At 33.8% G+C, this 13,859-nt stretch overlaps 1 protein-coding gene across 9 annotated transcripts in view; it reads left to right on the top strand.

The window, feature by feature from the left end:
* RCOR3 (REST corepressor 3) overlaps positions 1–13,859 on the top strand; it is a 45,759-nt gene that overhangs the window by 16,276 nt on the left and 15,624 nt on the right. For all 9 annotated transcript variants that reach the window (XR_014022590.1, XM_081298851.1, XM_081298852.1 and 6 more), the window contains 2 exons: positions 7,480–7,698; positions 12,479–12,556. Coding sequence is in view for 8 of the 9 variants with exons in the window: in XM_081298851.1 (XP_081154977.1) it covers positions 7,480–7,698; positions 12,479–12,556 (297 nt within the window). In the remaining variant the exon portion in view is untranslated. The remainder of the gene's footprint in view (positions 1–7,479; positions 7,699–12,478; positions 12,557–13,859) is intronic.

The following is a 13,859-nucleotide window of genomic DNA, read 5'->3' as shown; positions in this document are numbered from 1 at the left end:
TTGCATTCTTGAGAGGCGTTGCAGGAGAAAAATGATAACATTATGCAGATTTTTGTTACTACCAAAAATAGCTTCCAATATCAGGGAAATATTTAATGCCTCTCAAATTTTAACTTCTCAGTTTTTTCTTTGGTGAAATGAAAAGAATAGGATTGTTCTGAAGAATACAGGGACAGTGGATCTTGAATACCAGTGGCTATTGTTTTATTATCCAGACAACTCTTTTGAACAATTATCCCTTTCTTCACCTTGCCTGAAAGCCCTGTCCCCCTAGAATACTTGGCAGATTATTTCATGGAGAAAATAACATGCAGATGCTGCCTTGCATTAGAGCTATTCCCCTAAATTCTGCCCATTTCATCTTAAGTGTGTTTGTGTGTAAAACATCATATTACATTTAGTTTATTTTGTTCACTAAAACATGAGCTCTTTGAACTCACAGGAACTGAGTTATTCATAAGTTATTCATCTTATAGCCCCCAGCGCTTCGTGTAGTATCTGATAGCAGATAGTCAATAAATGTTTGTTGAATGAACATTCTTGTGCCTGAATGCCTCTCTCTCACACTATCAAAGTTTTCTACTCTTGCTTTATATAGTTTCACTGCTTGTTTGATCCTCTCCATCCCTTCTTATCTATTCCAGACTTTGTTCATCAGACTTTCTTCATCAGTTATCCCTTCTCTTAACCATATTTCCACTACAGCCCAGATGTTTAAGTCTTCCATTTAAAAGTATAACCATCTTTCAACCAGTCTAGAAAGAACTATACTTCTGTCCCACCACTTCAATGAAACTGCCAGCACAGGTAACCAAAGACCTCTAACTGCCACATCCAATGATTGATTACTCATTGTATTCTTGTGCTTTTTATTAGATTTCATGTTTTTGACCCTTCTCTTCTTGAAAACTCTTTTACTTTTGTAACATCTTCCTCTGATTTCTGTTTCTCTTGTTAACCATGTGTCTTAGTTTTTCTGACATTCTTCCTGCTTTCTTATTTACTGTATTCATTTTGTCACTGTCTTTCTCAAATAATTATGAATTTTGTCCATCTCTTCTCTGAATTATCACAACTGTTTTTTGTCCTATTGCAGTCCATTGTTTACCTTGTTGTCAAAGCAGTCTTTTTAAAACTGAATCTGCTCCTTGCAACCTTTCCATGGATTTATCTATAGGATCAAACAAACTCTCCAGTTAGGCATACTTGACCTACCCTATATATTTCAAATTGACAGTGTCTTAATTTCCTTGCTTTTGTCCTGTTGTTATGTTGGTCCCTTTTTTCTGGAATTTCTTTTCTACCCAAATCTTCCCATGAAATTTCTTACAACTCTACAAGATGTAGCTTTTTAATGAAATCTTCTTGTGCCTTATCTTGAACTGACAACCTCCTTATTTTTCTTAAATCTGTTGCAGTGCCGATGGCTCTGATCAGAATAGGTTTATTCTTAATCCCCCTATTCCATCCCCACCTGCCTATCCCTGGTTAGTAAGTTCTAAGAACTTTGTTTTCTCTTTTTACTCCCAGAGCCTGTCAGATAGTAAGCATTTGGTGAAATTATTATAATGAATGAGAATACATTTTATAAATACAATTACTATACATATATATATATATATATATATATATATGTGTGTGTGTATATATATATACTGTTTTGCCCAACTATGCAAGATGATGTATACTCATTTGTTTTTGTTGTTGTTGTTTGGGGGGATTGTTTTTGTTTTGTTTTTGCCTGTGTTCTCATCTTTTTAGCAAACAGTATGAGATGAATGTGAGTTTAAATGCATTAAAAAAGATATGTTAGGGCTGCATTCCAGATCTAGCACTATATGTCAGGAGCTTCATTGCTCTTTCAAAAATTATAGAGTACATGCCTGTAATCCCAGCAGTTTGGGAGGCTGAGGCAGGAAGATCACAATTTCAAAGCCAGCTTTAGCAACTTAGTGAGGCCCTAAGCAACTTTAAATAAAAATGATAGGAATACTAGGCAGGGAAGTACTACATTATGACTTTTAACATAAATCTTTGTTCTTGCTACTGCCTGTTGTTAACATACTACATAGAAGGTTTTTAGACTTTTAAAAATTGTGAACTATATGTATGATAGTATATATACAGTTTAAAAAATAGTAAACACCAGTCTATCCATCCCTGATCTTAAGAAACAGAAGTCTTTTGTGTATATTTCCTCAACTGCATACCCATTCCCTTCTCTCCAGGGGGAGTCTCCATCCAGAAATTTTTTAATTATTCACTCCATTATATCATGTATATATGTATCTGTGATTAATTATCATTTGGTTTTGTCCATTTCAAACTTTATTTAATTGGAATCATATGAAATGTTTTAAGACTTACTTTTTGTTATTTTGGCAATTAATTTTCATTGCTATATTATAGTGTTCCATTGTATACATATTCTATAGCCTATCTATTACTCTATTTTAGGAAATGATGGCCATCATTTCCAGTTGATAGTATGAGTAATGCTAATAGGAATATGTCCTTGGCCAGGCGTGGTGGTACACATATGTAATCCTAGCAACTAAGAAGGCTGAGTCAAAAGGATCACAAGTTTCCAGCCTGGGCAACTTAGTGAGACTCTGTCTCAAAATAAAACAAAGAAAGGGCTGGGTATGTAGCTAAGTAGTAAAATGTCTCTGGGTTCAATCCTCACTACTACAAAAAGAAAGTCCTGAATGCACATGTATAAGGGATCCTTTGGGATAGTAATTTTCATCAAGGTTTAGCATTGCCCCCATTAGAAGCATTTAGAAATTATGGAGGTATGTTTTGTTCTCACAGTGATCATAGGGCACCATTGTCATGGAGTGGGCAAGAGTAAGGGATAACAGCTGTCCTAAAGTGCCCCAGGATTGTTAGAAGTGGAATTACTCTCTTTTAGGGCATAGCCATATCTGGTTTTCCTAGATAATGACAAAATATTTTCCATATTTGATAATACTTCATTGAACTGTGGAGCACTCGTTGTTTGCTTCCTTGCCCATACTTGATTTGATCAAATTTAAAATGTTACAAATCTGGCAATAAGAGATTTATCTCATTGGACTCTCATTTATCAGATAATTAATGAGGCTGAAAATTTTTCCATTTGTTTATTGGCTATTATGTATTTTTAAGTACTTTTTGTATTTTTACTACTATATTGGACGTTTTTCTTTTTTGTCTTAAAGACAGAAAATATGAATTCTTGCACATTCTGGATATCAGTCCTTTTAGTTAATGTATTGCAAAGATCATTTAGCAGTTTGTGTTTGATCTTTTTATTCTTTACAGGCTTAGATAAACAACTGTTTTATCAAAAGCATGTCAAGTTTCAAATTTCTATATTATTTTGTATTGTTTTGAAAGTTTTCCTTGTTGCATTTAAGTTCTTGAGCTAATAGTAAATTATGTAAGGTAGAGATTCATTATTATTATTTTTAATATGGAAGTGATTCTATCTTTTTCAGCTAGTCTGCAATACAAGCTTTATCATATATGTCATATATGAGGCTTCTATATATGCATGACTCTGTTGTACTCCTCTTGTCAGTTAAATATCCCTTGTCAAGTCTACATTGTCCCACTCAATATAATTGACTTTTTTGAATCTTTTTTTTAAGAGAGAGAGAGGAGAGAGAGTTTTAATATTTATTTTTTTCAGTTTTCGGTGGACACAACATCTTTAATTTTATTTTTATGTGGTGCTGAGGATCGAACCCAGCGCCCCGTGCATGCCAGGCGAGCGTGTTACCGCTTGAGCCACATCTCCAGCCCACTTTTTTGAATCTTGATAGCTATCAGAAAGTTCCACTACTTGGTTTTTCTTTTTTTAAAAAAAAAAAATATATTTTTTAGTTGTAGTTGTACACAGTGTCTTTATTTATGTGTTGCTGAGGATTGAACCCAGGGCCTCGCACATGCTAGGTGAGCACTTTGCCGCTGAGCTACAGCCCCAGCCTGGTTTTTCTTTTTTAAGTAATAAGTTCCTTAGCTATTTTGGGGCCCTTGTGCTTCAAGTTTGTCACATCCCTAGGACAGCCTTACTAGATGTTGTATTGACTATGTATAGAAATAGGAGAAATGAAACCTTTTGTAATATACTTATGGATTATTTTAGATTCCCTATGTAGAGATTTTTGTTACTTGAAAATAATAGCAATTTTTTTTTCTTTTCAGTCATTATCCTTATTTATTTTACTGGTTAAAATCACCAGTGTAATACTGAGTAGATGTTATTTGTTTTTAGTCTTGATTTTAGAAATAATGATTTTTATATTTCTACATCAAGTAGGATGTTTTGGCTCATTCCCATTGCTAATAGTTGATGGTAGCTATTGGTTGGAACAATTCGTGTGGACTCTGTAAACTGGTCGTCTTTGAGTGTCTGTTTGGCTTCTTAACGGAATGGTGGCAATTAATCCCTAAAGCACTGTGTGGCTACCCAGCATGCCCAGCCTTGGAAATTACTCGGTGTCACCTCTACTGCATTCTGTTGCCTATAGATGAATCAGAGTTTTCCCAGACTCAAGGGAGGGGTCATAAATCCCTGCTTCTCAGTGGCAGGAATGTTGAAGAGTTTGCTCACATGTTTTAAACCAAGCTGAGAATATGCAATTTTCAAAAATATTTTTCCATGTGTTCTTAAGAATATTCTATACTCCATTGGTATAAGTTAAGTTTGTCCATTTTGTGGTTGAACTCTGTATTCTTATTGCTTGCCTGTCTTGCTAGTTTGGCTATTTTTGTTTATTCTTCTAATCTGTTATTTGTTCAATCAATTATTGAAAATACCTTTCTATATTTTGAAGCTGTTGTTATTAGGTGTATCTGAATCTACAGTTTATGTACTTGATGCTGAATTGAGCCGTTTATCAATATATAGTATCTTTCATTTCTTGTTTTAAATCTTGCCTTAAAGATTATTTTGTCTGATATGATTTAGCTCCATCATCTTTCTTTTGTTAAGTGTTAAATGTTTATTATATCCTTATACTAATTTTTTACTTTCAGTGTTTGTGTCCTCATATTTAAGTATGTGTCTTATAAGGAATATATAGCTAGAATTTTATATTTTACCTGAAGAGTGTAAGCCTACTTACATTTTACATTGATCACGATCATTAATGTTTATATTTTTGTTTTTTCTTATTTTTACATTCTGACTTTTTCTAGTTTTCTGGTTGTGCTTCATGGTCTATTTTTCGGGATTAAGAATTTGTTTCTTTTATTCTATTCTACTAGTTTTTTATTCTATTCTACTTTCTACTAGTTTGGGTGTTTCTAAATTTTATTCTTGCTATTTACTCTTAGAGACTTTATCCTGCATGTTTAACTTAAAATCTAATATTGGTATGTTGTTAATAGATTTTTTTTTTAATTTATTTTTTCTTTTTTTTTTTATTGTTGGTCGTTCAAAACATTACATAGTTCTTAATATATCATATTTCACAGTTTGATTCAAGTGGCTAATATATTTTTGTAATACAAAGCACTCTTAACCACTAGCCTCCTGATTTATATCCATCATGTTAGTCACATCTTAGTTTTTAAATGCCTCAAATTAAACATATAGCCACTATTTAGATTTACCTATGTGTTAAGTTTTCTTTGCTTATCATTCTTTCTTGAATCTTAGTCCTTTCTTTTAAGATAATTTAAGATAATTTAAGATAATTTCCCTTTTTCCTGAAATACATCCTTTATTTAGTGAGGATTTCTGGGTTGTAAACACATGTCTGAGACTTGAATTTAAAATGTATTCTTATAGAGAGTATTTGCATTTGTTTCTGCTAAGTTTCTATAGGCACTACCAATCTGAGGTACTTTAAACTATGTTTGATTTGGGGCTTTTCAGGCTAGAAGATTTTGCCTGAAGGCAGACCTGTGGTTGTTTCTGCTTAGTGTCTATAAGCACTACCAACCTGAAACACTTTCAATTTTTGATTTGAGACTTTTCAGGATAGAAGATCATATAAATTTAGTTCCCAAATCTGCCTGAAGGGAGGCCTGTAGTTAGGGATTCTCAGGGGAGACTTTTTAATATTGCTTTCTTTTTTACTCAGCCAAGGGTGAGATAGGCATGACTGCCTTTAATCTCCTCTCCTTCTGCAGAGCAGGGGTATTTTTTCTACTTTACACAATGATGATATTCCCCTTTCAGTGTTCTGGCTTTGTCTCTCATGCCCTGCTAGGCAAATGCCAGTTCCTGCATATTTTCTTATCTCTCTGGATTTTTGCTTTCTCATCATTTCTGGCAGCTAAGGAATTTCCTCACCTCCCTACCAGCTCAGAGACGAATTTTAAAGGATTTTAAAAAAATACTTGACCCTGCAGTTTTAGGGGTGTTATATTGGAAAGAATTTTCTGAATATCAAATCTGTCATGTATTACTTTGAGTTTTAAGAAATAAAGCAAAACTATGTTTCATTATACAATGGTTTTATGAATTTTACTTAATACCTAAAGAACTGGATTATTCAATCTAGTCAGTAAAATAAAATTCCATGTAATAGACACATTTAAAAAAAAATGGATTCCCCTCCTAGAAGCACAGAATACCATTGTATTTTTCTATCACACTTTAAGAATTTTGCAGGTAATAGTGAAATACTGCTTAAGACAACAAGGTCATCATTATTAGAATAGCTTTCCTGAACTGAGTTTAATTCTTCCTTTCTGAGGTATAAACTGATATTTTATTCACAGATTTGAAACTTAAGAATTATTGTTAAGGTTAAGATAATTTTAACCTTTAGAGGTATACTTCTCTTTTGATTGATTGATTACCAGGGATTGAACCCAGGGTAGCTCTACCACTGAGCCATATCCCCAGCCCTTTTTTTGTGATTTATCTTGAGATAAGTTCTCACTAAGTTACTTAGGGCCTCACCGAGTTGCTGAGGCTGGCCTCAAACTTGCAATTCTCCTGCGTAAGCCTCTGGAGTCTCTGGGATTATTGGCATGTGCCACCATGCTCAGCTCAACAACTTTAAAGTGAAGATGAAACGTTACATCTTTTCCAGCTGCCTAATCTGCATGTCAGAATTCCTAAGTTACCTCTTTTTTTTCTTATTTATACTTTTTGAAAAGTTTGTATTTAGTAAACTATAGTTTGATTTTGGTTTTGTTTTTATTTTTCCTCCTCTGTTGCTTAGGGAAAATATATCCAATCTTGAAGCAAATAGGAATAGTTTAGAGTTAAACTTATTTTTTAATTTTTTTGTAGTCTTCTAGGCCTAGAAACTAAGCATTTGATTGAGTGAAATAATCAAGGATGCATTGTGTCATAGTCTTTCCCTTATCCTCCAGTTGATGAGTACTGTGTGTAGGTTTGAACTTGTACATAATAATATAATTAGAAGTATTTTTCAGGTATACTTAGTGAAGCAAATACTTCTACTGGAAACTGTTTTCAGCTCATATATTTGTAAAAACCAAATGACCTGTTACTGTTTATTCTCTTAGGGAAACACTGAACAACCTGTCCAAACTAGCAAGATTGGACTTGGAAGGAGAGAATATCAGAGTTTACAACATCGCCATCATTCTCAGCGCTCTAAGTGCCGTCCACCTAAGGGCATGTATTTAACCCAGGAAGATGTGGTAGCTGTTTCTTGTAGTCCCAATGCAGCCAACACCATTCTGAGGCAACTGGACATGGAGTTGATCTCTCTGAAACGTCAGGTAGTTTTATAAAAATAGTATATTTAATGATTCTGTCCATTTTGCTTATCTACTTTTTACCTAGGTTGTACTGTACTCTTGCAGATTTTCTTAGCACCCATTTATATCAGTTTCTTCGTTTTGCGTTCTGGACATCAAACCCATGTCCTCCAGCATGCTAGGCAAGCATTCTTCCACTGAGCTATACTCCAACCCAATTTCATTCTTTAAAATTTGTGGAAGATAAGTCTTCCATTTCTGGATTTGAATCCCAGCATTATTACTTGTTAGCTCTGTGATCTTGGGCAGACTGTATTACCTTGCTAAGCTTTAATTTTCTGTGTATGAAATTGAAGATAATCAAAATTCTCTTGCAGTTTGTTGAGAATTGTTTGTAATATATATTGTTCAGCAGTGTTTGGCACATTTTGAATATTCAGTGATGACTGCCATTTTCATCATCATCAGTAGTCTTATAATAAAAATATCATCATAATCAGGTGATTAAGAGGCAGGACCTAGAATCAGGGAACCTATAAGTTCTAAATCTAGGCTACACCATTTCCTACATGTATAACCTTAGGGGAGCTGTTTAATTTCTCTCAGCTTCATTTCTCTCATCTGAAAATGAGAATTAAAATATTGTGGTTGGAAGGAATTAAACAAGATTATTTAAAGATTATGATAAGTGCTTAAAAGCAATACCTAACATAATAAGTCCTCAATGAATAGTTGTTACTATTTCTGGCCTTTCTCCAACTTCTTTTGTTTTTTGGTTTTCATTGTTATTTTTCTTTATGCCTTAAATCTAAATGTACTTATAAATCTGTCATTTCTTACTTCATATCATCCAGCCCTGTACCCTACATGCCAGTGACTTCTGAATCTATTTTTCAAGCTGTGACTTTTCTCCTAAGCTCAATAGCTGTAGCATAGCTGCCTGCCAGATCTTCCACCTAAAGATTTTTTTTTTCCTCTTCCCTCTCTGTTGAAATACCAGAATCATCTTTTTTAGGCAGGGTGGGGGAGTACTGGGGCACTTTACCACTGAGTTTACATACCCCCAATTCATGACAGGGTCTTATTAAGTTGCTAAGGGTCTTGCTTAAACTTGATCCTCCTGTCTCAGAGTCACAGGAGGGGATTACATTAAGGCATATGTGCCACCACGCCTACCTCATCAGAACTTCTTTGCCTCATTTTCTGTCATTATCTCTCCCCCAACACACATAATCCCAAGGGGTAACACAGCTATGAGTTTTATCGTTGAAATTTCTTTTCAGTCAGTGCTCTCATTTATACTATACCTTTTTTGACCTTATCACCTCATGTCTGACAACTTCTCTCTTGTTTATTCTTTCTGTCTGATTTTTAACTCCATGCAACACACACAGTTGTCAGTTATAAAGCTTATCATTAATTTCTACTTGTCTTTTGCAGGTAATAGTAGACACCAATTTATCAAAAGGCAATATTAAGAAATTTGAAATTCATCCTGAGTTAGGAAACAACTGATTGACTTTAAGAAGAGGTGTACCATGGTCATGTCATATTTACATTTTTCAGCTCGCTCTGCCTATGTGTGCTCTCCCCCTCTCTCACTCCTTCCCCCTCTCTCCTTCCCCCCCTCTTTCTTTCTTTCTACTGGTTCTAGGAATTACAAGATGCATCCCTATGTTATCACTGTGAATTTAGCATACTCTTGATCTTTAGAAAAATTGATGTATTATCTTTTCATATTATACAATATTAAGAAATTTATTAGTAGTTTAAAAACATTGAAATTCTGAAGTAAATGTATAATATCACTGATAAAATAGAAATTAATATAACTTCACACTTAATATAAGAACTTTTAACTGTTTAGTGTAGGACTAAGATTCTCCAACATTTTCAGACTTCTTTATCCCTTGAGCCTAGTTATCCTGTTTCTCTTTCCTTAGCAAACTTCCTGAATGAATATATACATTACTTCAGTTTTCTTACCACCAGTTATTTTCTGACCCTTTCCAATTTATTTTTTGTCTCATATCCCATTGTAGTTGTGCCACTGAAGACTATCTTAAGATCATTTATGAAAGAATTATCAGATCTAATGCTTCCTTATTGGTTCTTATCTCCCTTGACTACTCAGTAATGTTTGACATTATCAACCATTCCTTTCTTCTTGGAATTTCTTTCCCTTGACTTATGACATTGGTCCCTCTTGAGTTTCTTGAATATGTCTTTGAGGAGTGCTTAGTCTTTAGTCAAACCATGCATCTTTGCAGGGTTCCCCATCCTCCAAATCACAGTTCTCCTTTTTAGAAAACTCTGAAAACATTTTACCTATAATATTTTCAAAGTTCTCAAGAAAAAGGAGGAATAAAATATACTGGTACCTGTGCTTATATTTCATCCTCAGTACTATTGCTATACATATGGATTATTTGTGTGTGTGTGTGTGTGTGTGTGTGTGTGTGTGTGGCTGAGGATTGAACCCAGGGCCTTATGCATGCTAGGCAACCATTTTCCCAACTGAGCTACCCATCCTCTTACAGGTTTTTTTTGTTGTTGTTGTTGTTGTTGTTGTTGTTTTAATAAAGGTACTTTAGTTTCAGCTTTTAAGCTTCCTTGGTTATTCATTTAATGTGTGACATAGTAAAAGTTTACATTAACAATTTCATAAGTTATTACTACTTTTACATTGCCCAGACTGATTTCCACACCTAACCTAGTTATCTATGCTCTCTCTCTCTCTCTTTTTTTTGTATTCCCTGTCTCACTGAGTGGTGAGTGCCATATACACTCACTCAGCTAACTAGTTGTCCTTGATTCCCCCTAATTTCTCCACAATCGAGTGTTTACAAAAGTGATCTTAATTGTTTCTGGGTTATTTCTTTATCCGACCTTGTGTACTGCCATGATCATTCCTTCATACCTACCTTCTGTTTTAATGAAAGCTTTCTTAATTAATGTTTCTCACTTAGATTGTTAAATTAATCCATCCTCTTTACCACATTCACTTCTCCATATTATTACCAGAATTGTCTTTCTAAGAGGCAAATGTGGTCATGTTGTTCCCTTACTTAAAAATCCTATGGTTTTCCTTCATTCTTTAGGCAAAATTCAAATTCTATAATCTGGCCTCAGCTTTATTTATTACCCAAGCCCTTGGGCTTTTTGTCTTCCTAAATGCTTTTCTGCCTTGAATGCATTCCCTCCCCCAACCTTGTCTGCCTGCTTAATTCTTGCTAATCTTTTAAAACTCCTTTAGGTGTCAGCTTCTCTTGAACATTTTCCCTGATCTTCCCTACCACCCTCCATCCAGCAACACAAACATGCACATCTACTTCTTTCTTCTCTGTTTTTTTCTCTCCAAGTGTACATTAGGCGTTTTAGCATTTATCACATTTTTATATTTATTTATCTTCCCACAAGTCTATGAAATCCTTGAGAACAGGGACACTTTACATTTTACATCTATATGTCTGTCTAACGTAGCCAATTAATTGTCCTTGAACCATCATAGATATTTATATTTTAGCTGTATTTAAGATCTCTAGTGAAAAAAAATTCACAAATTCTTTTATAAATCATTTGGTTGTCCACACTGAGGAAATTTTTTTAAAAAAAAGGATTAAAGTAACCAGTCTTGACCCTTAATGTTCTAAATGGCAAATAACAGTATTGCCAGTAGAATAGTAATTTAAAACTTGGCATGGTTTAAATTCAGATTGTACCTCCTACATTTATGGTGTTAGGAGTTTCTTAACCTCTCTGTGCCCTTTATTCTTCATCTCCAAATGGTTGTAATAGAAATAGAATCAGTTCTACACTAACTCTTGTTTTGAAAGCTTTCGTTTGTTCCATTGCACTTGATATACTGGGGAACAATTTAAGCATAACATGAATTGTGTTCGCTTAAGTATGATTTTGTCAGCAAAAAGTACACCCAGCTGACCTGAAAAAACACATACCTCAGACGTGTACCAGCTATTTCAATTCACTGTGTGTTATGAACCATATACATCTAGTGTTAAAACTTTGATCTGATTTCAAATAGCCTTTCTTCTGCTTCATTGTAACTTACAAGCTGGGGGCAGCGGTAGCAAGTGCTAGGGATCAAACCTAGGACCTTAACCATGCTACGCAAATGTTCTACAATTCCTTGGCCTCATACTTATGAATTTCTTAATAATTTAGAATGAATATAACTGTGCTCTCATTTTTGTTCGTTTTTTTTCTTTTCCTGTTGTCATTACTAAAGTTTTTGAGTGCTGTATCCCCACCTGTTTTTCCCCATAAGACCTGTGATTTTTTATTGCATATGTTGAGTTATAGCAGATAATGCTTCTCTCACAGGGAGGTTGTGAAAAATTAAATGATTTTTTTGTCCAGAGTACTGAGAGTGATTTTTATACATAAATATTTAATATTAGTCACCATCATTATTCTTACTGGAGTAATCATTATTTGGTCAGAACACTGTGGTAATGAGAACTGTTGATGGAAATGAATCCCTATGTACATTGGTTGCCTTTGGTTATAAGAGACATTGTTAAAAAGGTATTCAGAGACTATGATTTATGATATTTAAAAATATTTAAATCTAGTTTCAAGTCTATTAAATGTGTATATTAGTTGATGTGTGTATTAATTAGTTAAATGAGCGGTATAAGTAGCCTAAGAGTGATAAGTATATTATTCTCCTGAAATAAAATTTCAGAGAGTTTTCATATATATCCTTGTCATTTGTTTGAGTACTCAAAAATTTACCTAAGTACATGATCTGATTTACATTTTGGGTTATTTGTTGAAGGTTCAGAATGCTAAGCAAGTAAACAGTGCACTTAAACAGAAAATGGAAGGTGGAATTGAAGAATTCAAACCTCCTGAGGTATGATATTGAAAAATACATGTGATTAAACATAGTGAAGCTTATTCTTTCAGTTATCCAGTCATTGTTTAAGTTCTGTTTTGGTGACTTGTGTTGGTAACTACTCTGAAGGTTTCCTAATATGGATAATTTGTCATATGTTTTTTTCATTTAGGTAGTTGATATTTTGAGGTTTGGCTAATGCTTTTTTATTTAAATTATTACTGCCCTTAGCAATCCATATAGAGAAAATACTTAGGGAAAATAGCTATAGGAGCAAGCACAGTGTATGTGAAACTAGAAGGTCATCCGTAAACAAGCTGATATATTTCTGGGACTATGGCAGTGTTTTCTCAAAGCCCTTTACTGCCTATTTGAATTGGTAACACAGCAAGAATAAATCATAAGAAAAGGAATTCATTCCAACAGATTTTTATTTTCAGACATTTGTCTTTCAGTTCAGATAAGGATTTTCCTATGTGGATTTAAATTCTTGTACTTATGTCCCTGAAAATAAAAATATCTAAAAAGATATAGATCAACCATTATTTTTGTGCCTTGTATTTTAATTGAAACCTAAATGTTTTTTGGTATTTGTGGTATTTATAGGACTGCTTAAATGCCCTGTAAGAACTAGTCAAGTCTTTTTATAGAAGTTTCTACTTATATAAGATATTTTTTCTTTTTTAACACTCTTTATGTTATGCTTCATATCCTGGATTTGCCTTCCTGTGTATGTGATAATCAAATAATCCTATTTGGTCCTAATAATGGGACTCTTTTTCCCCCTTCCAAATCACAGGCTGACTGAACTATCTACAGATGAAATATGTGTGAGGGGCTGTGGGAAGACAAAAGAGTAGTGCTTCAGGGGCTGGGGTTGTGGCTCAGCGGTAGAACTCTCGCCTAGCACATGTGAGGTCCTGGGTTCGATCCTCAGCACCACATAAAAGTAAATAAATAAAATAAATGTATTGTGTCCAACTACAACTAAAAAAAAAAAATTTTTTTTTTTTTTTTAAAAACAGTAGTGCTTCAGAAATAATGTATGTGTGGCATCTTAGTCATTAGAATTATTCTTCCAGAAAGGAAGACTTATTACAAAAAAAAAAAAAAAATGTTGTTTTTAATAATCTCTTTCAAGGTTAGGTTATGAAAAGCATGTTCTAAACCCAGAGTAAACTGACAAACATTCTAGTAGCATTTATTTATGTAAGGCCAGTGTAATATAAAAAAAAAAAAATAGTGCTTTATTTTGCTATATTATGACAGTAAAAGTTATTTTAAATTTTGTATTGAAATGTTTAGTTTTTTGTTTAAGCAT

This window comes from Spermophilus citellus (genome assembly GCF_964194105.1).
Source record: "Spermophilus citellus genome assembly, chromosome: 6".
Classification (NCBI taxonomy): domain Eukaryota; kingdom Metazoa; phylum Chordata; class Mammalia; order Rodentia; family Sciuridae; genus Spermophilus; species Spermophilus citellus.
This window is presented reverse-complemented; position numbering and strand designations above follow the sequence as displayed.